Source organism: Balaenoptera borealis (genome assembly GCF_965194805.1).
Source record: "Balaenoptera borealis genome assembly, chromosome: 4".
Lineage (NCBI taxonomy): Eukaryota > Metazoa > Chordata > Mammalia > Artiodactyla > Balaenopteridae > Balaenoptera > Balaenoptera borealis.
Genome location: NC_138861.1, coordinates 123,694,235 through 123,718,813, shown reverse-complemented (window position 1 = coordinate 123,718,813; position 24,579 = coordinate 123,694,235). Strand labels below are relative to the sequence as shown.

Genomic DNA, 24,579 nt, shown 5'->3' with positions numbered 1-24,579 from the left:
TAGCGTAAACTATAAGGCAGAGTAGGTAACATTAATTACCTACTAGTAAGTAACAAAAACTATGCAAACAAAATCTTAGTGCTTTTTTCAAGACTTTCACTCCCTGTTTCGGGGATTGCTGTCTTCCTCGCTGGTCATATTGTTGAATCCCACTTTACAGTCCTGCCTTTCAGTCCTCTTCTACCTGAGTCTGCTCTTCCTCAAAACACTACATACATTTTTCACAGAGTCCACTTGGGTTTTCAACACCTGATGATATACAAATCCTTTGGACCAGAAACCCAGCCTTACAAAACAGTTGTTTTGCTACTTATAAAATAATTTTCTTCATCCAGAAGAATTTACCTTCATGTACCTTTAAAAAAAAGAGTGTTTGAAATACACTAACAGCTAAATTAACTACTATATGTACTTAGATAAATATTAACGTTGTCAAATGAGAAACAGCTTTAACTTCCTTGAGTTTCAAATATCACCTTCCACTATTTGAGCTAACATCTTTACATTTTTTTTTTAAATAGACTATATTTTTTAGAGTAGTTTTAGGTTCACAGCAGAACCATCTTCAACATGTTTTTATGAAAAAGAAGTCCTTTAAAAGATTACTTTCTTATTGACTTCTAGTTATCATATCTTGTAGTATAACATCATGAGTTGACATTTATTTGTTGGCACTTGGCTGTTATTAAAAAAGTATAAAAATAAAGACTTTTGAAATAATAATATTTCAAATGAGTCACAAAACTAGCTCTCACTAGGAACTTGTGCCTTACATCTGTTGATTCATTATGCACTTATGAAATAGGGAAGAACTGTAAAATTCAAATTCTTGTCCAACCTTGTGTTGGATGTGATTATGACTGGGATACTAGAAATAATAATTGTTGGTTAGACTGTGAATCAGTAAGGCAACTTCTTCAAAAGCAACAACAAAAATATTACTGTCAGCCTTTCTTTTGCTAGCTATTGGCTGTATCTATTGGTCAGAACAGATTTTTTAATCACTGATACCTATTCTCCTATAGTGACAGACATTAGTCATTGGAAACAGTAGAAGTAAAAGAAAATCACTAATAGTGCTTATTGGTAGAAGCTGTGTCTTCCATTAATCTAAAATCCCTTTATCTAATCTAATAGAACATTATACATCAAATTAGTGGCATATGCATATAAAAGCTAACTTTATTATCCCTTCTATCAAAATTTTTTTTTTCTTACATTTTGGGCAGATTTTGAAGTGGCTTAGGAATTCACCCAGTTGATTAAAGAGAAACTCAGTTCCTTGAAAACTATATAAAAACTATTACACAGGAATCTGGTGTATAATGAATAAAATTACATGTCATTGTTACATGATAGATTATGAATGTTATTCATATACATTCATATCATGGTAGCTTTCAAATACCATCACCCTCAGAATCACTGAGTTTTCAGTGGTAACTACCCATCCTCTTAGAGTCATCTTTTGCACTGTGTTCATTCAAATACTATAGTAGAGACACAACTTTGTGATAGATTACCTGATTAAAAATAATAAGTCAAACACTGCCATTATGAACTGTACCACATTGGCTATTGTCATTTAGAGGATTCAGAATACATTTTGTTTCACTGATTTGGAATTTGTTAAAGATGTGGAAAATGTGTATGGGGATTGTATAAATACTAATGGCTATAATCTATTGAGTACTTATTCTTTCTAGGCAAAATACTAACTACTTAAGAAGCATCTAATCCTTAAAGCTCCACTATGGAATTCATAATATAATGTTCATCTTATAGGTAAGTAAACTGAAACTTATATATTTTATACAACTTGCCCAGTGTCACATATTGAGTGTCAGGGCCAGGATCTGAATTCTGATTGATCTGATTCCAAACACACTCTTAACCATCATGTTATCTCTCTTCCAGAGATTGTCTTCCAAGTTCAAATAACAACACATAGGTGTGTTTCTTAAAGGGAGTGGCTAGGTTTTACTCATCTATTTTCCTTAGTGCCTGGCACAAGGTTTGATACATTGTAGAATTCAACAGTGTGTGAAGAACGAATACTTAAGTAAATGGAAAGGATAAAAAATATTTGAAGTAACTAGTCATATGTTAATTACCTAAGTCATCCTTAAAGTCAAACTTTTTTTAGGCAATTTTGCTCCTTTCTAACAGTTTGTATAAGATATATATATCTGCTCTATTGGTACTTGTAGAAAATACCAGTGCCAAGGCCCCAGTGACAGAGACTGTGATATAATTGATTTGAGTTGGGGCCTAGGCATCAGTATTTCTTAAAGCTCCCAGGTGATACCAATGTACACCTAATGCTAATCCAGAGCTGAGGATTAGCATCAGTGATCAGGTGTGAGGTTCACAGAAAAACTCATTTATTAGAGACCAAGATTTTAAAGATCCTTATTTTAATGAGTGATTAAACTTTAACCACTGTATACTATTGTTTCATCATAAGTAATCAATTCTAATTACTTATACATGTATCTAGTTTTATACTATTGGTATGTATATTGATGTACTTCATCTGAGTATTTTACTGCCCTTCAGTAGTTAAGACTTCTTTAAGAAATTCCTTTTTTAAAGTAAATTATTTTGGAAATTGAAATATCACCATAACACTTTGACTCTTTTATAAATTCGGTTACTAATAGTTAATTACATTTTGCTTAAAATCATCTCGTCACTTTGTGGCTGGGTATGGGCTTCAAATACTAGATTATGGTTTCTAGATTCTGAACTATTATCCATCAACACTCTAGGTCCAATTTTCTTTTTTTTTTCTTCCCATCATTGTTGAAAAACTTAGTAGCAGAATGCAATGTTATGCTTTTTGAATAATTTATAGCTGTCAGATTTTAATTATTTTATACTTAAAAATATGTAAGTAAATTTGGATGAGGTTTAATTGGTTTTTATTCCCTTGAATAACACTTGCATCAAGAACTAGCTTTTACTTATTTAACAAAGAAGAGTATTATGATTATTTTCAATAACTAATTTTACATTCATTCTCTGAGCCTTTAACGGAAGATCAGGTTAAGAAGTACAACATTTTTAACTACAATATCTTAGAATGCTTTCCTGAAAGGAGAATATTTTAGAATAATCAGAACAAGAAAGGATCTACTAAAAATAGTTCTGGAGATTATGGAAAAGGAGTTTGGGATATTAACTTAAATCAAAATATTATATTTAGTTAGATAAAATATAAGCAGGGATTAAAAGTGATTAAATAAAAACATCTTAAAATTTTATATGTAATTATGAAATTACTATACAACTTGACAACATTAAAATGTAAGGAAGAAAGCAATCATGAAGAGTTTACAATTTAAAACTCCTTAAGGAATTTATATTCCACATAATTGAATTCTTATAACTTAAGAACGTCTTTAAGAATGTTTAAAATTATTAACTCAAAGCCCTACTTTTTAATGAGTTAATATAAATAGGCAACAGTTCTTAAGTAGTGGCATATATATTATCTGGATGACTTGTAAAAGATAACTGAGAACCTGACTGGTTGCTTTCAAATTTTCCTTTTTAGAACATCCCTACTTCAAACAGCTTGTGAACTCCTCTATACATCTGTATGACTCACACTTCTGTAAACATTATTTTAAATGCATTAATACATAAGCAAAGGCATTTATTAAACTAGTCAGTTAATCTTAGTAAATAGAACTTTCAAAAAAGCAAATGATCTTGCCCCTCTTTTCAAGGCCATCTTAAAGACAAAAACGTGAACAGTAAGGAGGCCACTGGTATACTCTGGTTAGTTAGCAAGCTGTTTGACGCAATTCTACGACTTATTTTAAAACAATGGTCAGTTCTTCTATGCTGAATTCAACGCTTTTTGCTGGTTTGTTTGTGTGGATAGAATCCATGGTGGATAAAGCAGTGACAAGTTTTAAAAAAGGTCACTTCCCCTGTAAGCTAGCCATCAGCTAAAGCTACTGGACAAAGCTGTTATTTTCCCTCATCTCTTTTTACCTCTTGATCTGGATGCATAATATTGATTTACTTACCCTGAATGAATAGGGCTGGAAGAAAGAGCCACGTTGTCTAAGTTCTCAGTGCCCCAGCTTAGACGATAAGAATTCCTTTCTGCCTCCTTGGCTAGAGTTGACACCTAAACACAAAGAACACTGGATTTAATAAAAAGACTTTCCTTCAATTAAATTAAAATATAATGAACTTAAAAAAAAATGGCATTACAGGAAAGTGGTATTACCTGGAAAAACGTTCATTTAAAAATATGATAGAAGACCAAGGCATTTAAAATGTATCTTTATAATGCATTCCCATTTAAATTATATTATTGATATAGGATCACATTTCTGTAATTGTCTTTGAAAAGAGTAGGTGTTCATCTACTTCCTATATCCAGCCAAAGCTGATAAAATTATATCTAAAATGAAAATATTCCATAACAAATTCTACATCTTTTCTAATAGAAAACAATTTTAAATATAGAGAGACATATTTTAACCTGTACCTTTCATCTTATACCTCAAATGCATCCTACCTTACATTTTCCTTTAATAGAGATTTTATAAAGGAATTGAGTTTTATATATCATGTCCACACGGAAGAATCCAGTATAGCTGAAGAAACAAGCAGTATGCTATTTTAGAAAAACTCTGCTCACTGAAAAATGCAGGAAACATTTTTTATGTTTTAGAAAAACTCTTAAATCCCTTATCTTAGATTAGCAACTGAATTAAGACAATTTTTTTTTAGATTAAAAAACTTCCTCTGGACATTTCCGGCATCAGATAATGCTAAAAAGCTCTCCAGAAAGCAGAAATGTGAAGGCAAAAAGTCACATACCTGGTGACTGGGGATCACAACCGTGTCGTCAATCATGGCACTGTCCCTCAGGTATGAGGCATGGCTCAGGGTGTGAGACCTGTCGGAACTGAAGGATCGAAGGCTGGTAGGTTGGCAGGAGGTCATGGTCATATACCAACAGCAGTAGTAGGGTTGGGAGGATGAAATGATGAGCCGGGCAGGAGAGTGAAAAAAGCGTGCTATTAGCTAACAGTGCAACTTCCAGGGGGACATAAATCGCAACAGTGGAAGAAGGAAACACAGGTCTCTGTGTTGCCGTACCTCTCTGTCCAACAACTAAACTAACATATCTTTTGACTGGTTCCTACCACTCAATGGCAAGGGCACAAGGGAATCCAGAAGATAAAATTTGATACTCCTAATCTGATTCATTTTCTTCCCAGAAATGTTTGAAACCAACAACTGTAGTTTACTTACTGCCAGTATAAGAAATTCACACAGAAAATAATTCCAAGATAGATTGCTTAAATCTGTGTTAAATGTAAATCTCCCTGCAACTAAGAAAAATATTAGGGGGCGGGGGAGGGGAATAAGACAGCCCTTGGAGAGAATGAAATGAAAGCACAGGTTTCATTTTCACTCATTTTCCTTTCTCTCCACGCCTCTTTTTCCTCCTCTCCAACTGTGAATGACTGAATGTTGGTGCACACCCCTGGAAGCTACAGAGTGAGATGAACTGTGGCCAGATGCATGTTTCCTGCGGAAGTGGTGTTCCTCCTGTTTGTCCCTGGTGTTTCCAACAATGCTATTTCAAAGGACAGCACTGTTCCTTGTGCATGTCCTGTGTGTGGTGAGTGAAGCACCGAAGAGTGCTGGTTGCTGTGGCAATGAGATGCACGAGCACGAGAAACTGTTTCCAAGACCAACCCACAACCCACACACATCCGCCAGCACGAAAACGAATTGCCAGTGGACACTGACCAAAACTGAGGTTTGGCTTCAAAATGGGATTTAGGCCTTGATAATCAATGCTTTACATTTTTGATAAATCTGAATTTCAAAGTTCTGAATTATATACTCAGATGAAATTGGTGAACCTTGACATTTGCATAGATGCAATTTCATTCCTTCCTAGTCAATTTGTACAATCAAATGACAAATAGATTGATAACTTAAATAAACTATATTTTATACATGTTAATCCAAGTATTAAAGATATGTATTCAAAATATTAGCCCAAAGCCCATAGGAGAAAATAAAGAGATAGGCAAACTTTCACAATATTGATAGAAGCAAGGTTTCATTTACGTTTAGCTAGTGGGTATTTGGCTAGCGAAGCGCTACAGAATTATGGACTAAACGTCAAGTTAGCATATTTATTAGTAGAAACTATTTTCTTTTGCAAATATACCTAAGTCTGTAAGCCACATACTGTCATCTTTATGAGGTGTCAATATCAGCAACAATTATTTTTGAGAAAATCATCACTTGGTAGCTAATTCATAGTAATTTGGGGCCCTTCTCCTATTCCGCTGTAGGATTTATGCCCCCAAAATAAATGCGGAATATTAGAGGGTAAGTGACATGAATCAAAAAAAGTTAACTGTCTGATCCTGTGACTTCCCTGGCAGTCCAGTGGTTAAGACTCCGCGCTCCCAATGCAGGGGACAGGGGTTCGATCTCTGGCTGGGGAACTAAGATCCCACATGCCACATGGTGTGGCCAAATAGATAAATAAATAAATAATCAAATATGCTTCAATAAAAAACAAAATAAATATTTAATTGAGCCTATGTTTTTATACCTATACTAATCTGTGTTTATAATAAAATCAAACCTAAATAGAATTTGACGATACGCTCTTTTATGTTATATAAGCTCTTGGGGAAGATTGAGGCTCCTGACGCAGCCAAGGCAGGAGCAGCCTGAATGCTTAGCAAACCTATTCACAGGGGGTTAATCCTGGCACTTGGAAACAGCTTATATTATAGCTGTGTTTACAGCTGTGCAGTTAGATTTTGATGGTGCGCTTCATAAACAGGCTGCTGTGACTAACCTTGGTGTGACCTTGAAATTGAGGATGGGAAGGCGATTAAATTATTGGGGAAAGGGGTTTTTAATCTCAGCAAAAGCTTGTCTCAATTAGTGGACTGAGCATTTTTTTTTTTCCTGCACTTGTATTGTTTTGTACCAGGCAGCACTAAGATCAACAGCTCTTAAATTCTATTATCCTTTATTTGTTCTGAACTGAGCCAAGAGAGGGAAAACAGTAGAGAGGTCAACCTCTTGAAATGATAAGGTGTCTACAGGCTCAACCATCTTCCCCCATTAGTTCTGTTGGGCTCAGGTTTGTTAATTACTTAATCTCTATCCTCAGCTTTAAAATTCAAAGATCCAGACGGTGACTTTACACATTTAAAAGTGCTAGATTCATATGAAGGAACAGTACTAAAGGATCAACAGGCACTGGAGTAAAGGAGTAAAAATGCCTGCCCATAACAGCAAGGAGAGACTTCGTCACTATGTAGATTAACCCTTAAATGCAGCACTGGAATAGTAGAAACGTAGGTCTCCAAGGGGAAATGGAAATTTAGCTTGGATGGGAACAACTCGAATGGCGAAAAGAAGGTACCTCAAATACGACCCAGTGATGTGGCTGCCACCACTGTAAATGTGCAAACTTTGAAAAAAAAGGCAGCCAGGTCTCAACGGCCACTCTCAGGGAGGCACCATAACCGGGTGGGTGTCTGTCTGCTCTAGGAATGAGGTATTAAAGAGCTCATTTGGCTGTGAATGTAGAGCTACATCCTACAATCAATGTATCAGTAATAAAGGTGGATTACTGATATCCATCTACCTGATACCTGGGTCTATCTTTCAATTGGTTTTGAAACAGGAGAAGCAAAGGGGTGTTGGTGCTATTTTTTGTCTTTCCTAGAGCTCCAACAGGAAAGAAATACAGGGGGAGAAGAAAGGAAAGAAAGAGACAAAGTGACGGACCAAAAAAGGAGATTGGGGTAGGGAGGAAAAGATATTAGAAGATGCAGACAGAGAGTGAGGAAAGTTGGAGAGACAGAGGGAGAGAGAATAAGTTGAAACTGTATGTCTAAATATCTCTATCCTCTGACTTTATTCTAGTTCACTCTGTTTTCTGCCTTCTAAAATGCTAATTGGTATTTAATCAATGTTTATAGTTCTAACTGATCTTTTTTCTATGACATCATAGAATCTACTTAAATGAAATAAATGAAGTAAGAATATTTCAAGAGTAAAGAAATTATTCTCTCTAAAGGAATCATGACCAGCACAAAGGTCTGGGATAATTCAAGTCTCTGGATCAGAAATTGCCTACCCTGGTTTAAAACAGTACAAGCAAATTCAAATATTTTGCAACAGAGTTGTCATTTTTTTTTTTCCAGTAAGTCAGAGGTGGTGCTGTTCAGTTAATAAATCTGCAATAACACATATCCATAAAAATGTAAATTTTTACTTGCTGTTTAGCTAAGGGATAGGCCAAAAGTTTTTTATGATCTGAAATTTATACTTTTTTCACCATGATACAACTGGTTTCTGGACACATATTAGGTGGTATCAAAGTCTGTAATTCCACAGAAAAGTATAATAATTACTATCTTAGTTAGCTGCAATATTAGACATCCAATTAACGGTGTTTTCAAACCTATTGAGCAAGTGAATATCCAAAAATTTCAATGTGTCTGCTTTAATACATGGAGAATCTTTTGTGGTTCATTGTTATTTAGTGTTTTACGTTGAATTTGAATAGTATTTTTAATTTGTAATAATAAAATAAAATGGACACAAAATCCAACTAATCAACTTGACTGTGTTTCTATTCAATGTGATTAAAATTTACCTATTTTTATTCTTCTGCATCCATGTACATTTTAGGCATCTGAATCATTTTTTTAAAATCATCTCCAACTATACATAGGCTAATTAGGTTCCTTTTGGGGAAGCCATGCTAATGTTTTATCAACCACAAGGTGGCGCTGTGACAGTTAAAACAGTCAGGCCTGGGGCCTGTCACAGACTTTCATTCTAGTAAAATATTCACCCTTCTAGCTTGAATAAGATACTCAATTTAATACATAAAAATCCTAATTTGAGAATAAATCCATAATTCTAGAATATAAGCACCCCCTGCCAAGACACACACACACACACACACACACACACATTGAGCAGGGAGCAGGGAAATGTGGATGTATCCAGGAAGGTCATGTTTTCATGCTATGTAATACCTACCTGGGCATGGTACTATTGAAAGCACACCAAATAAAGAAATAATGAAAAGGAAAAAAATGGTTACCGAAAAAAGGTAACTTATATTGAATTGTCTAAGCAAAATTTAAAAAATAAATAAAACATTGCATTGCAATCATGAAAATGAGATACTGACTATAATTCCATCTTGGAGAGCATGAACACATCTGGTGTTCTAGAAATGCAAGTGTGGACCTGGACAACAGCTCACGTCTTCTTTGTTTCATATCCCCTGTCTTTACAAGCTGAGAAGTATTCAGTTTAGGTAGAATCCTCCAAGCACTGACCCCTGTCTTATAGAAAGTACTGTTCTAAATCTTTCTCAGTACTAAGTACTTTCGAAGAAGACAAAAGGATCAAATCAAGCACTTATTCTTAATAAAAGTAATCAAGCTGAAAAAAAAAAAAGGATTTTTGGATAACGGTAATATGATTATTCTAAGCTTATTATGAATTTTTGCAAAGCCATTAACATTTCATTTATTGAAATTTGAAGCCTTTTAAGAATCTCAGACCGTGAGGCCCAAATCAATCAGTGTGTCAAAATTCAATATCTTGAACACTGACACCAACACAAGCTCCCCTCCCCTCACCCACCAAATGGCTCCTCCTTCTGTACCCTGATCCCAAGGACCACTCTCTATCTAAGTCATTGAAGCCAAGAAGCCAATCACGTCTTCTTCCTCTTCTTCACCCACCCCGTGAAATCCACCGCCAAATCTGGCCAGTTTTACCTCACAGATATGTTCTCAAATTTTTCATTTCTAAAACTCTCCCCATGACTGCTACCACCCAGATTAGAGTTCAAGGCGTGTCCCAGCAACTTCAGCGAACATTACCGCAATAATTTCTCAGATGGTCGATACTACCGAGTTTAGCCCTTTGACAACTTTCCTCTAAAATTCATCCTCTATATCACTGTCAGGGGGGATCCATCCAAAATGTAAATGTGACCTCCCCTCCTTCATACTTACACTCCAGCCACACTGCACTATTCTGTTTCTCTCACACACCACGAGCCTTTGCTCACCTTATTAAGCCTTCAAATGCCCTCCCCACCTTTCTTCACCATCATCACTATTATTCTGTCTCGGTTTGGGCTCATTCCCTCCAGGAAGCCTGAGCCTCAGGGCTCCAGCTGCCCTCTGTGGGTACCACTAGCTTCATCTCTCTCTCATCCCATTAGATTATGAATTTAGCAATTACATATTAGTCATGTTTGTACCTCTGGCACCCACCACAAAGCCAGCCCAGAAAGGCACTCATTACACGCACACTGAATTGTTTTAAAAAAAAAAGATAGGAGGGAGGCATTAGTACTCAAGGGAAAGGCCCAAGAAAAGCTTGTTTTTACTAATTGTCCATTCAGAATTGACTCCTCTTTTAAGGCATTTATTTCTTACACTCCAAATGTGCTGGATACAGCCAAGAATAGAGCCAATATTAAAATTATAAACCTAAGATAATTGAATAGCAAAAGACATTACACTATATGTACAACCACATGCTTAACCTAAATTGGCAGTCATACTTTTGATGAGGCACCACGGAATGTTCTTAATCAGTTTACCTCAAAAAATAATAAACACGTGGTATGCTAGTTAGTAATAACCCAAAAAATTGATTGTATATTTCAGAATATAATATAAACCTCCCTGGATTTGGCTATAAAATCTGGGCTCCTTCAGATTTTGCTACGATTGCTTTTGGTATCCAGGCTCTTTAGGGATTCTGTTCTGATTCTTTTTCATGAAAAAATCAGTTCCAGGCAACATTTCCTTCTCAATTTGTTACTTTTTAATCCTTCTTCACAACATACTTTTGTTCACGGAAACTATGGCCCTAACAGAAAACCCCAAGGAGATTGGGAGGATCTTATAACTGCCGTTTAGTAAGAGTGTCCATAAGGCAAAACTGTCCTTTTAATGTGCCTAGAGAAAAAAGTTGCAGATGATTAAAAATATCATATTTTAATGGTTCAGAGCTCTTTACTGATCATGGCTCTGATTCTTACAATGCTTGACTTCTACTAAACTACTTAATCTCTCTAGGCCTCAGTTTCCTTTATTTATTTATTTATTTATTTATTTATTTATTTATTTATGGCTGTGTTGGGTCTTCGTTTCTGTGCAAGGGCTTTCTCCAGCTGTGGCGAGCGGGGGCCACTCTTCATCGCGGTGCGCGGGCCTCTCACTGTCGCGGCCTCTCCTGTTGCGGAGCACAGGCTCCAGACGCGCAGGCTCAGTAGTTATGGCTCACGGGCTTAGTTGCTCCGCGGCATGTGGGATCTTCCCAGACCAGGGCTCGAACCCGTGTCCCCTGCATTGGCAGGCAGATTCTTAACCACTGAGCCACCAGGGAAGCCCCCTCAGTTTCCTTTAAAATGGACACTTGAAGTTGTTAGAGAATGCAGTAAGATAACATGCTAACTGCTGAGAGTAGTGAGATATACCTATCAAGTGTCAATAATGGTGTCTACTTTTTTCACTATCATAAAAGTGTGTTGCACTCACTTCTGATATCAAGGGAAAGCTTTATGTGAATACCTGTCAGAGCGTCCTCCCTCCAAGCTGTATCTCAGGTAATTCATCCCATCCAGGAACTGACTGCTAGGTAGGGAGTCATCACCCAGTTCTTTCAGATCCTCAGGTCTAAGGTACTCTCCCCCATCACCTGTCATTGTGTCATCACCTTGAAGCAATCAGAGAAAGATGGAGAATTACTTGTTGGATGTAATATCGACTACAAAATATGATTATGATTGTGAAAACATCAGCATAATAGCACTGACATCACTGAAACACTGCACACTAGAAAAAAAAAAAACAGAACACATGCAATTAAAGAGTGCTAAAACTCAGGTAAACAATATTTGACCCATTTTCCTATTACCTACTAAGAAGAAATAATTACCTGAATTGGAATTCTTTTAATATCAGTCAATTTTCTTTGCTCATTTCTTTATCCCGATAACTGATTTATCATGATAGCTGATTTACAGCTTTATATTTAACTTAACAATTAGTACAATATGTAGACAACTTAGCTTCTGTCTATAGTATCAATAATTTTGTACATAATGTCCAGCATTAACAGTCTTTTCATGTAATTGACAATATGCTAAGAAATACCTACTGCTCTAAAACAAATAAGAGGTGTATTAAATGGAATAATATGGCTTATAAGATTAGCAAAATATGCACATTAGGGAAAGAACACTAGAATGAAGTAGACAGATTGTGACATTTTAATAAACAACCTGGAATTTAATTTTAAAATCATTACAGAGCATAAAAAGGATGTTTTGTTGGAAACTAGATGGTTTCCCAAAGGTGAAGTACAGGGGAAAAAGTGAGATAATAATTAAGCAGTGGCAAAAAGTGATGACTAAGTGTTATAGCTCTCATTTGGAAGCACAGATGGTACGAGTACATTCCCTGCCCATGAACTGGAATAGAACACTTTCAAAAACACACATTTCAGGAAATTCAATAAATAATACCTCATTCACAGAAATGCTCTCCATACCATTAATGTGCTGGGATGGGGGGAAAATTTAGCTGAGAGAAGCTATTTTTGATGATCCTTTAAGAGCACCAATCACACACTGAAAGCCTGATAACCAATGTAAGGGAAAACGTGAAAGAATGTAATTCATTCCTATAATTAAATTAAATATTTATTTTAATCTCATCTGTTTAAAATAACTGTTCTAAATCAATACTAATTTATTTATAAAGATACAGCATTAAAGACTTTTCAGAGGAATATGTCTTCAGCATCTCATTACTTCCCTGTATATATGATCCTAAGAGCCCATAATCAAGACTATTAGCTCTCTAAATTACTTAAAGGCAAAGATAGTTTGAACAAAAGACCTTACAGCAAATAGAAATGTAACTTATTCACCACTAAATTTTTTTCTCAAAATCAATGTATTTAATATTTGGCAGTTACAAATCTCATCATTAAAATTACTTTTATTGCTCCTCAATGAAATCATTAGATTTTTATTTAGTTTTAGCTAAGTGAATTAGGCTACACAGAGTAGTTATTAAAAGTTTACTCTTTAAAATCAGATAGACCTGGGTTCAAATTCTAATTCTACTACTTACTGGCCAGTTAATCTTCCTAAGCCTCAGTTTCCACAAGAAGAAAATGGGAATGATGCTAATAATCTATCTCACGTGTCAGTTATCTGAATTAAATAACATATAAGGATGTATAACAGAGTTCTGGAATATAATAATTGCCAGCTATTATTTTTATCAATACAAAGTGATCTAAGTGTTGACACACCAATGAAATATGAGCTAAATTTCATTTATGCAGAATAATTTTTGAAAAATTTAAAGAAAAATATAATTGTACTGTTTAAATATTTCATAAATCTGACAACTCTAATGAAAACATGAATAAGTTTTTAAAATTAATTTTGTTAAAGTGGTTCCCCCCAACTCTTGTATATATTCTCTTCTTCAAAGTGTTCCCTCACAAAACACGATGCAGCAATAGCAGCAATCCACAGATAAATAACAATATAGATGAACATGAAATGCATGACGTTGGTGAACTTTAAGAACCAAAAAGGTCAGAGGAGGGAGAGATCACTTTAGAATAATGTAGTGGGTTGAGTAATGTCTCCCCTGCCCCCAAATTTCATGTCTACTTGGAAGCCCATGATGTGGTCTTATGTGGAAATAGGGTCCTTGTAGATGTAAGGAAAGTAAGGATTTAGACGAGATCATACTGGATAATTGCAATGAGGGTGTTTTTTACAAGAGAAAGAGAAGGACACGCAGAGACAAAGAGGAGAAGGCCATGTGAAGGCAGAGGTTGGAGTGATGTGTCTACACGCTAAGGAACACCAAGGATTGTTGACAGGCACAGAAGCTGGAAGAGGCGAGAAAGGGTTCTTTCCTAGAGCCTTCGGAGGTTAGCATGGTCCCACCATGGACTTCCAGCCTCCAGATCTGTAAGAGAATGAATCTGAGCCACCAGCTTGTGGTAATTTGCTGCAGTAGCCCTAGGAAATTCCCAAGGAAGCTGGAGAAGGAACCACTGAAGAAGGAATGGGAGCTGGTCAATTGCTTGGGGGCAATCTTGATGGGCAGAGATGATGGTATTTCAGGTGAGAGGCTAGTGTGTAAAGGGTCATGGAGGGCAGTAAAAACAGTATGAATAAAAGAGTAATGTGCATTACGTACTTAGAGAATACTAAGTGGAATAACTTAGCAACAGTCAGTGTCCATGTTGGGAAGCAATGGCAGAAAGTCCAGGGAGAAAGCTGGTGTCTGAACAGAGTGACAAGATCGCGAAGCTTGGACATTTTATTATAGGACTTGTGGGACTTATGTGTTCCACTATTTCCCCCTTCTTGTTTAATTGGTAAATCTTTATGTAGGAGTATTTTTATGAGTCAAATAAGTTGGGATTCCCCATTGCTTTATTTCTGGGAGAAAAAAAATTCTAAGATCAATCCTAAGACTTGGTTTACCAAAACACAGGCATTGTCTGGTTTGGATATAAGCCTAAATTGTTTTCAGAAAAAAATATGCAAGTCCTGTTAACATTTGAGAAAACTAAGCCTATTCTTACTTATGAAAAAGTGGAGGGAATGACTGAATGCAGGATGTCATATAATACAAGCTGTACCTTATGGATCCCTTGAGCAAGAGGCCTACAAAACTATGTAAATCCCCAAAGCCTGCTTGAATATACTCTCTCTCTCTTTCTGTTCCCCACTCTACTACCCCCCCCACCCCTAATCCCCAAGAATCTAAAATAACTGAGCTTTGCTTTCTAGCATCTAATTCCTAATTTCACCCAGATTAGGGCACTCTGCCCATCCTCAGAGTCAATCTGCTTTTGCATTTCATCTTGCTTCTCCTAATTTGCCAGTTCCCACCACAGTCTCTTAGCAACCAAGATGGTTACAGAGAACAAAGACAACTCAAAATAAGCTTCAATTTCTTAGTTCTTAAAATTACTCAAAACTCCTTAATACAGTAGGGCCTACACTTCAAGTTTTCTGTCTTATTCCTCTCATCTTCCCCTCTTGTTATTCCTTGGTAAAGAGAAGGTTTATAAGAGTGAAGGAAAGAAAAGAGAAAAGAAGGAAATCTAGCTGGATTGACTCCCAGTATGGAGAAGCAAGACCCAGTGTCGGCAGTTTTATCTTGTAAAAGATGCAAACAAACTACATGAACTTAGCTTTCCCCCTCTTGCGCATAAAGAAACTTACTATAAGACAGAAGGAAAGCAACTGGAAGAGTACATTTTTAATCAAATGCATCAAATTGTGTGCCTCTGGTGTCAAGTCAATGTACAATTTCAAAACCCCTGATTACACTGAGTTTGTGGAATAGTGGATGTCCTTTACATTCTCCCTCATTTCTGCATTTTGATGGCTTTATTACAATGCTATCTGACTAAGACAGCTGCTACATTAAAAAATCCCCTCCTAGGTTCTGTGTTACCAAATGTGAAGTTTAGGGGTTTGGGGACACCTATGGTGGCCTTAGGTGTATATCCTGATGTCTTGATTATGTCTCAGAGAGAAATGGCCCAAAGATGCAAAATCCCTAAATGCTGTTGTCAGTGGCCAGATGTTAACCCAATGTTGGAATTAGCTGGAAAGGTGCCTGTTTAGGTACTAATCTCACCAGTGCTACCATAAAATGTCTCTCCCAGGATATGTGTGTATAAAGCATGCTATGCGACAGTACATATCTGCAGTGCGGGATGGAAAGTAGAAATGCCTGTAGAAATTAGTAGAAAATGAAAAATCAATTTGGGAAAAATATAATACAGCTCAACACTTTAAATGTTATTAATGTGTCCAAAAAATAAGATAATCATATCCTTGCCTTTCACCTTGGTAAGTGAGATGACTTCTACAGTCCAAGGCTAGCCTATCCCGGCCTTTAAATCCTCATCTTCTTTCATCTTCCTAGATACCTTGTCTGCTAGGCCCTTCATCTTCCACCTCTACTTCTCTGTCAGCCCTTTCCTTCCACAGTATCATCCATATTTCTGCCATCTTTGAAATACAGCTTCCTCCAGCTCTTTAGGCCTTCTTTGTTTCACACTCTGAGTCCTCTTCCTTTCATAGTCAAACCTATTAAAAGAGGCTTTCTATTTTACAAATTAATCAGTGGCCAAGAGGTGATTTCTTCTTTGGAAAACTACCCTCCTTAATTTCTCTGACATAAATCTCCCTTGGTCTTCCCCCTACCTCTTTGAGTCTTTCTTCTCAGTCTCTACTCTCCTTAAATGTTGATACTTCCCATCTGACTTTTCTTCTCATTTGACAAATTATCATGTGTTTTTAAAACTTCAAGGACCACCTATATTTTGCCTACACATATATCTGCGTCCATTCCAAACCTCTCTCTCAAACTCAACATGCACATTCAAATGTTTCCTGGACTCCACCTGAACTTCCTATAAGCATCTCAGATTCAGCATGGTAGCACACAACTCATCTTCTTCCCCACCCCACTCTCTGCCCATCTGCTTCTCTGCAAATTCCCTACAGCAGCAAACAGTACAACTACTTCCCTACCCTAGCCAAGGGGGGGGGGGGCGTGGGAAGGGATGAAGATCTGCTATCAAATAAGATTTTGAATTTAAATATTTAACTCTTGTTTGAGTACAGTTCTATTAGGCTTGGAAAGAATTTTGCATAACTGAAAAAGCTTATGAAAGAATGGTTATACCCTAACATACTTTCTTTTATCAACTTACTTATTTGGTGTAAAACAAATAAACAAAAAGCAAACCCTATTTTTCTGCATCATAACAAACCTAAAGTGAATTTCCTTTTTGTTTCCTATACTTGAACAACCCCTTCCCTGCCATTACATATTTACTTACTTAATAGAATTCTGACTTCCAGGTTTTAGGACTTAACTTTTTTTCATTGTATTCTCCAATCTTTCCAAACAATTTTATGAAAACCCTTTCCTACTAATTGTATAGCATCGATGTATTACTTGCTTTTAAAGTTTCATGTTTTAATATCTGGAAACTACAAGATTCCTCAGTGACAGAGGCACATTTAGCCATGACCAGCCTCTATAAGACACAGATCACAAGAGTATGGGAACAAATTAAGATAAAGTGGGAAGGTCCCAAGGATTCTTCATTCTGACAACTCTTCACAGTGCTGGGAAGAAGGAGATTCTCTGACATGTCACTGAGCTCTCTCTCTCTTAAGAATACTCAGCGCTTCTGCTGGTAAGTGGGTAAAGGACTGAAACCTCGGGTGAGGAGCCCCGCTAATGTCAAGCGTCCACAGTGGAAGTGTGTCAAAAGGAGAAGATAGATGTGCCTCCGTATTTCATTGCAACGCTCAGTTATTCTGGAGTTCTCTTGATTATTAGTACACATCGTCCCAGAGAACTAGTGGAGAAGTTTATACAAACCACCCACTCACAAATCTCTGAGTGTAAGGGATATATGGGTCACATTTCCACAGGTAATTTAGTTACACAGGTGTATAACCCCTGAGCCCTACCATATAATTTATGGCTATGGAGCTGAGTCAGCAAAGACAGGAATCAGCTCAGGATCCTATGAAGATGTAGAGGATTACATTTACAGCTTTGTTTTAGTCTGCACAGTAGAATATTCTTAGACTGAATTCCCATTTCTCTTTTTCTTCCATTTCTCTGCCATCTTGCTCCATCAGGACTCATTTACATCATGACTGAACTATTACAACAGCTTTCAAAGTGGGTTTAGATTCCACATTCACCACTTAGCAGCTCTGTGCCACTGAACAAACTACTTAACGTGTTTAAGCCTTAGCCTCCTCACCTTCAGGTGAGCCTTTCTCACCTGAAAAACAAATGAGGGGAAATCCATAGCCTATCCCATATGGGTGCTGTAGGGATTAAATGAGACAATGCACCTAGCATTGTGATGTCTAGTAAATGCTTTCTCTTCCCTCAGATACCTGCTTCCTTCCAATTTCATCCTAATGCACTCCTTCGGTGTGCCACTGCTGATTTAATCTTTGTACGAAACAGATCTAATTGTTTCAATCATTAATTGAAATCTTTAACACATCCTAATTTCCTTGACTTTTCAGTTGAGAATCCAAACATTCCACAGCGAAGCCCCGTGTGTCTTAATGCATCAGCCAAAATGAATGACTAGATTATTTTGTCACTCTGTGTCTCTCTCTTGCCCTTCCCCATCTTGGGACCTTCCCATACTGTTCCTTCTCCACCCCCTAAAACCTGTGCCACCCACCTATTTTTCTCTCAGCTTTCAGCAATTCCTTGAGACTGTGCTAGGTCTCTCCTTCTCCAGATTTTCCCAGGCAGATATGAAAAGCAGATGACATAGTGCCTTTAGTTATGCTTCATTAATTTATACATTACCTCTCCATATATGTTCACTTTTGATTCCCCCATGGTACCAGTCATAGAGCTTTACACACAACAACATCACTTTCACTATCTGTTGATTGGATTCATGAGTGGAAAATTCTGATTGCTTCACTATAGCAAGTTAGCCTGAAAGGACATCTGTACTTGGTTTGGATATTCTTCTGTGTATTGACACATAGACTATCATTAAAATAGTAGAGCTGTAAAGAAAACAGGGACTGGCTAATACTATCCAAACACATGTGGCTGCACTTTGTCCATATAAATGATGGTAGGTTCCGTGAAAACACTTTAAGAGCACAAAAAATTAAAGGATTGGCAATGTCAACTAGTCAAATTCCTTTATACTAATTGTTTGTACTAAAAAGTTACTTCACAAAACTCAAGTATATCCTATACAAAAATATTATTCAACTTGAATTTCTTTCTGGGGAAAAACGTTAAGTTTTTGGCCATATCTAGACATGGAGAGCTGCCTCCATCTCCATGAAAGATATTCTTGATCATTAGCCAACATTCCTCTCAAATCAAGAGTGCTTATCACTAATAACTTTTAATATATAATAGTTTTAACAAAAGTGAACAAGATGTTATAGCTAGGTCTTATATTATGCAATGGGCAGGTCCAAGAGGATGTTTCACACAAATGGAATTTCTAAAAACCCAGTAAATACTTTGGATGTTGGAATTCTTTAACAATTATTTTGGAAATAAATAACTATTTTTAAATTAAATAATCACTATCTAATTTATCTGATTTATAAAGTTAGATTTTCATGTAATAGGTTTGCTTAAAGTGGTACCACATATACTTTGGAAACTTCTTGCTAGATAGACTATTTTACATTATTCATTTTTCCCTATATGCCAAAGTGCCCCCTAAATAATTTTTACAGGTTACTTTATTCCTAGCTAACTTTAAAAAATTAGATTATAACTACTAACTTAATATATTTTTAACCACATCTAAAATATATCTTTATCCAGGAATGAGATGACTTCATATCAAGTAGCCTAATGTAGTTGTTAACATGTTCATGCTAATTCAATGTCAACTTATCAAAAAATTAATTTTTCTCTAAATTTGTATTCTAAGAAGAAATAGTAGTTTTGGGAAAATATTTATATAATGTTCATTAGATAATTTAATTATGTTAATAGGTCTCAATAATAGTTTCAAAAATCATTAATAGTATAAGCAATTCATGGTGTTAAGCTTCCAAGTTAATACAATCCACACACCCAAATGCACACATAAGCAATTCCACTCATATTACACATGCTATTTCAAAAACCACCAGATTAGTATTAGGCAACCAGATCTAAATGTTAAGCTAGTTGCTTCTAGCCAGTTAAGAAAAATTAAAAGCAAAAACAAACTTTCACTTCAACAATTTCCTCTAAAGGTACCTGAATCACTAAGCACTTCCCCATCAATAAAGTGGTCACCAAACTGTTTAAAAGCTGTTCAACATGTAAGTGAAGATGAGAAAGAAGATCACACAAAATAAAATATAGTGTGCACGTACGGATGCTGAAAATTGGCAAGTATTAGGATGGAACGCAAAATTATTATAATAAATACTTGGAACCATTAGCTTTGGCAATACCTTTTAATTTACTTACAATAATACATTGACCCAACATTTGTTTGTTCTTGTCATAAGTTCTTATAAAAGCTGAGACAACTCAATGTCTGTTACCAATAGGTGAATTAACAAATTGGTTCCAAATAAGGGCATCTCAATGTAAAGTTTTACCTTCTGAATACATCTTGAAGAACCTAAAGAAATACCTTTAATATTTCTCCATAAAAGCAGTTAGTATTGGGCTTACTACTAGGGCCAGTATGGCAATAATTTTTCAAACATACACACTTATGTAAATGTATTCATGTATACATGTCATGTACATATATATTTTTATACATATATATGTATGTACATGTCATGTACACACATATATATATGTATATATATTTTTTTCTTACAGGTACACTTGACCAATAGCTGCACTACTGAAACTTGGTTGCATACTTTATGTGCTGCATTCATGATTTTTCTAGCAGATTTTTCTTTTTGTTCGAGAAAAGTCAACTACTCTAGTTGAAGCAGAGGTGGGGAGCCAGAAACCCTGCTGGCAGTACCTCTAGCATGATGCCCCATACCCACCCCAGGCAGTCCCTGGTGCTCCTCGTAGAGCTTCTCAGACCTTTGAAATCCACTGGCTTAGATAATTTTTATCAACTCTAAAACTATAGGGGGCATATCCTCTGACTTAAAGAATCAAATTCTTATGTTGAATTTGTATGACTTACTGCTGCGCTATTTTTAACCTTCGCTAAGGCTCTTTTTTTCTATATATTAATTTTAAAATATATTTTTTTCTATATATTAGTTTTAAAATATATTCTGTATGTTTGAACCAATTAGAAAGCAGAGATTTCTCAATATACCATTGATAGAGTATACGTTATGTTCTTTTACTTTAAAGCATTTTAATAAAAAATGTATTTTAGCATAGTTAAAACGTATTAACAATAATTGTATTATCAGGTAGATATTTTAACAGATGGCCGACTTCCGGTTTCTCTCCCTTGTCCTAGTCCTGTTATTTAGTAAGTCATTAAAGATAACACCAGTTGAAAATATATAAACAAAATCCTTCCTCCCCCAAATTGAAAAAGTAAATGTATTGAAACAAAGGTGAAAAGGTTACTTTAAGTGCTAAGATGCTGTCATCCACACCCAATGCACCAGCTTGTTCCCTGAAAAAAAGGATGGTTTCCTTTGTGTAAGACCATGACAGATGTCATAGAAGAGTGAATAAAAGTCTTACCCTCTTCATCAGAAACATCAAGAACCTCAGTCATGGTCTCAGGAACATTTAGCTTGTGTTTTTCAGTGATAGTCTGGAAAGACAAAAATCATTAATGCTCAACTTAAGAACAAAAATCAAACAAAAGATCAAAAGAATCACAGAGGAGGCCATCGTCAACAGCATCAGCAAGCGATCAGGTCCCGAGCACTCCACCTTCTCCACATGGACATTTTGGAAGCTTAGTCTCTTATTCCCCTTCATGGAAACTCATTTGTTCTTTCTGAAGATAAATGATCGTTTACTCCAGTGAAGTTGTACAAGAGAAAGTTCATTATTTTGAATTCCCATTTGCAAAATAAATTCTTTAGCAATGGCATTAATAGCCATATTGAGAAAGCAGATTCAGGTTTTCAGGGCTTCCCTAAAATGAACTAAGTAATGTCTCCAGAAAAAGCTTTAAAAAGAGGCAGTGAATATATGCAATTTATTAAAAACAAAGCCACTGGAACGAAGCTGTAAACAATGTGAAAGACGTAAACTTCCAGGCAGAAAATGTGATGCATCTCTTCTGAGATTAGAGGATCAACAGTGGAGAATCAACCATCCTTATAGTCTTTCATTGGTCTACAATTCTGGCTTGCTGCTTATTTGCCTTCCATAATAGCCCTCCAGAGTCATTAGATTCACTGCCTTCCATCCCTGATGGATGATGTAAGGTTAAGAGACCAGGCTCTGGAGTCTGGCTACCTGGGTTCAAATTCTAACTTCATCATTTATTAGCTATGAGGCCTTAGCAAGTCCCTTTATTTCTCTGTGCCTCAATTTCATCATTTGTAAAACAGGATAATAATACTACTTCATAAAATTGTTATGAAGATTAAATGAAGTATATAAGAGCTCTAAGAACAGTGCTTAGTATATGTTAGTATTCAATAAATATTAGCTAGCATAATTTATCATCACTATATTTTGATATTAAATTAATCTTAAAAACAAAGGGCCTCTGAACTTTTTAGTCATTCAGGCACTCAAGAAACATTCTGAGTGACTACTGCATGCCAGGAACTGTTTCAGACACCAGGGATACCACAGTGATACAAAAAAAAGATAAAAATCCACATCTCATGACTTGAAATATCACCTAAAGATAGCTGTGTCTCAAATTCCTATCTCTAGTTTCTGCATTGAAAGTGTATTAAGTACATCAATTGGCATTGTTATGAGAAATTTAAAAAGCTAATCTCCTGAAATAAGAGTAAAATCTTCAACTAAAGCCACCAAAATACTGTAAATAGGTTGTCTACGTTTTTAAGCTTTGCTACCTAGATACTACAGACTTGTTTGGCCACAATACCCCTAGACCAACTCTTTTTTTTCCAAAAGCAGTAGAGAACTTCAAATAATTTTACAGGGAAATTCAACTGATTAAGAATATATTTACATACATGGGTATAATTTCTATATGTTAAGAAGGACTGATTAAATCACAATGTGATACTGTATAACCTTTCAGTGGCTGCCCATTTTCTTCAGAAAAAAACTTAATACAGTTGATCCCTGAACAATGCAGGTTTGAAACTCATGGGTCCACTTACACGTGGATATCTTTCAACAGTAAACACTACATTACTACGTGATCCGAGGTTGGTTGAACCCACAGATGCGGAACCGTCCATACGATGGCTGACTGTAAGTTATATTCGGATGAACTACCCGGGTTGTTCAAGGGTCTGGCAAACTGGCTGGGAAGATGCCTGGTGATGTAGTAAGGAGAGGCATGGAGGCCTCATTCCTCCACCACACGCTACAACCGTGTTGGCAGCCATGTTCTCTTATGCCTCTGCTTTTTTTCCCCATATATCCTTTTCTTTACCAGAAGTGTTCTTTCTTCTCTTGTCTTGGCTCATATAAGATGTAACTTCCTTGGAGAAACACTCCCTGAACCTCCCCAATGAATGTGTTTGTTCAACCGTGTTTATCGGCCGCTACCCACTCCTATAGCATCACGTGCACCACATCACACACACCTGCACGTGCCCCCTCCACCTCCCACATGAGTGTGAGTCATGAAAGAAGTTGTTTCCACAGAACCTGAAACATAGTAGGGGCTTCTCAAATACATATTGGAATAAATTGATGACATAAAATTATGCAAAATACATTTAAAATCCACATAATGACCACACAGGTTTTCTTTGGGAAGAAAAGGAAAGGAAGAAATGCAGAAAGTAAAGAAAGTCTCATGTTATCCAGATGAAGGCACAATTGAAGACTAGAGTAGTAAATTCAGCTTTCCAGCATGTTGTTTCTGCTGTCTAAATAATTCCATAATGTCTTATTCACTGAAAACAAATTAAACACTGTAGGAAAGATAAAAGCATCTATCTAAAGTTCTGGAGAATAACAGGTAGTCAATAAGAATTTGATGAGTAAACAAACTTAAAAATATACCATTTAATTATAATATTAATTAATTTATGAATTTAACACAGAAAGACGATAACCTAAGTTCTGTTTTAATGGTTCTCAGCTCTACCTGCATATTATAATTATTAGAGAAATTTAAAACATATTGTTGCTTGGGTCTCAACGCAAGCCAATTAAATCTGCATGCCTGAAGACAGGGCCCAGCTATAGGTATTTTTTAAAGTTCCTCAGGTGGGTCTATTGTGCAGCTCAATTTGCAACCCACTTTCCTGCATTAGGAAAGTGTATAGATTGCAGAAAAATGACTTACATTTAAAATACAGGATAGAGACAATGACATTCAATTAAACTATGACTTTTGGGGAAACTTTTAAAATAAGTATCTAAATGTACATTAAATGATTAAAAATGTTAAGGGATATCTACTGCATTAGACAAAACCAGAAAGTCCATTTTTGCAGAAATGTTCTAGAGTATTTGCCCTTCATAGGAAACATTTCCACAAGAAGATGCTTCTCCATTTGAAAATAACTGATGGAAATACACTTTAAATGATTAAATTATATTGCCCGACCTTCTCAGTTTCTATTTTCAGACGCTGATAATGTGACTATATTCTCTTTGAACTTGTGAGAGTGGAACTAACTTTGCTTTAGTTTGGTTATTGAATGCTATTAAGGTTATTATCAGCAAATATATGTGGCAATATAAAAAGTAACACTGATCATATTGGTCATGGACATTTTTTGGCACAGATATTAAAACTGCTTTCTATATACAATGTAGTAAATATAGTATGCATTTGTCCACGACGTAGTGCCTAACCCTTAAAAGGTCGTCA

General features: G+C 36.0%; 1 protein-coding gene across 32 annotated transcripts in view; it reads right to left on the bottom strand.

Moving 5' to 3' along the window:
* The window catches only part of ANK2 (ankyrin 2), a 688,006-nt gene that overhangs the window by 65,126 nt on the left and 598,301 nt on the right, over window positions 1-24,579 (bottom strand). For 24 of the 32 annotated variants that reach the window (XM_082389582.1, XM_082389587.1, XM_082389568.1 and 21 more), the window contains 4 exons: window positions 21,330-21,402; window positions 11,637-11,781; window positions 4,846-4,948; window positions 4,041-4,144 (listed from right to left, as the gene is read on the bottom strand). In XM_082389582.1, coding sequence (XP_082245708.1) covers window positions 4,041-4,144; window positions 4,846-4,948; window positions 11,637-11,781; window positions 21,330-21,402 — 425 coding nt within the window. Of the gene's footprint in view, window positions 1-4,040; window positions 4,145-4,845; window positions 4,949-11,636; window positions 11,782-19,901; window positions 19,956-21,329; window positions 21,403-24,579 lie in introns of all 32 variants that reach the window. The other 8 variants (XM_082389577.1, XM_082389592.1, XM_082389593.1 and 5 more) reach the window with 2 other exon arrangements.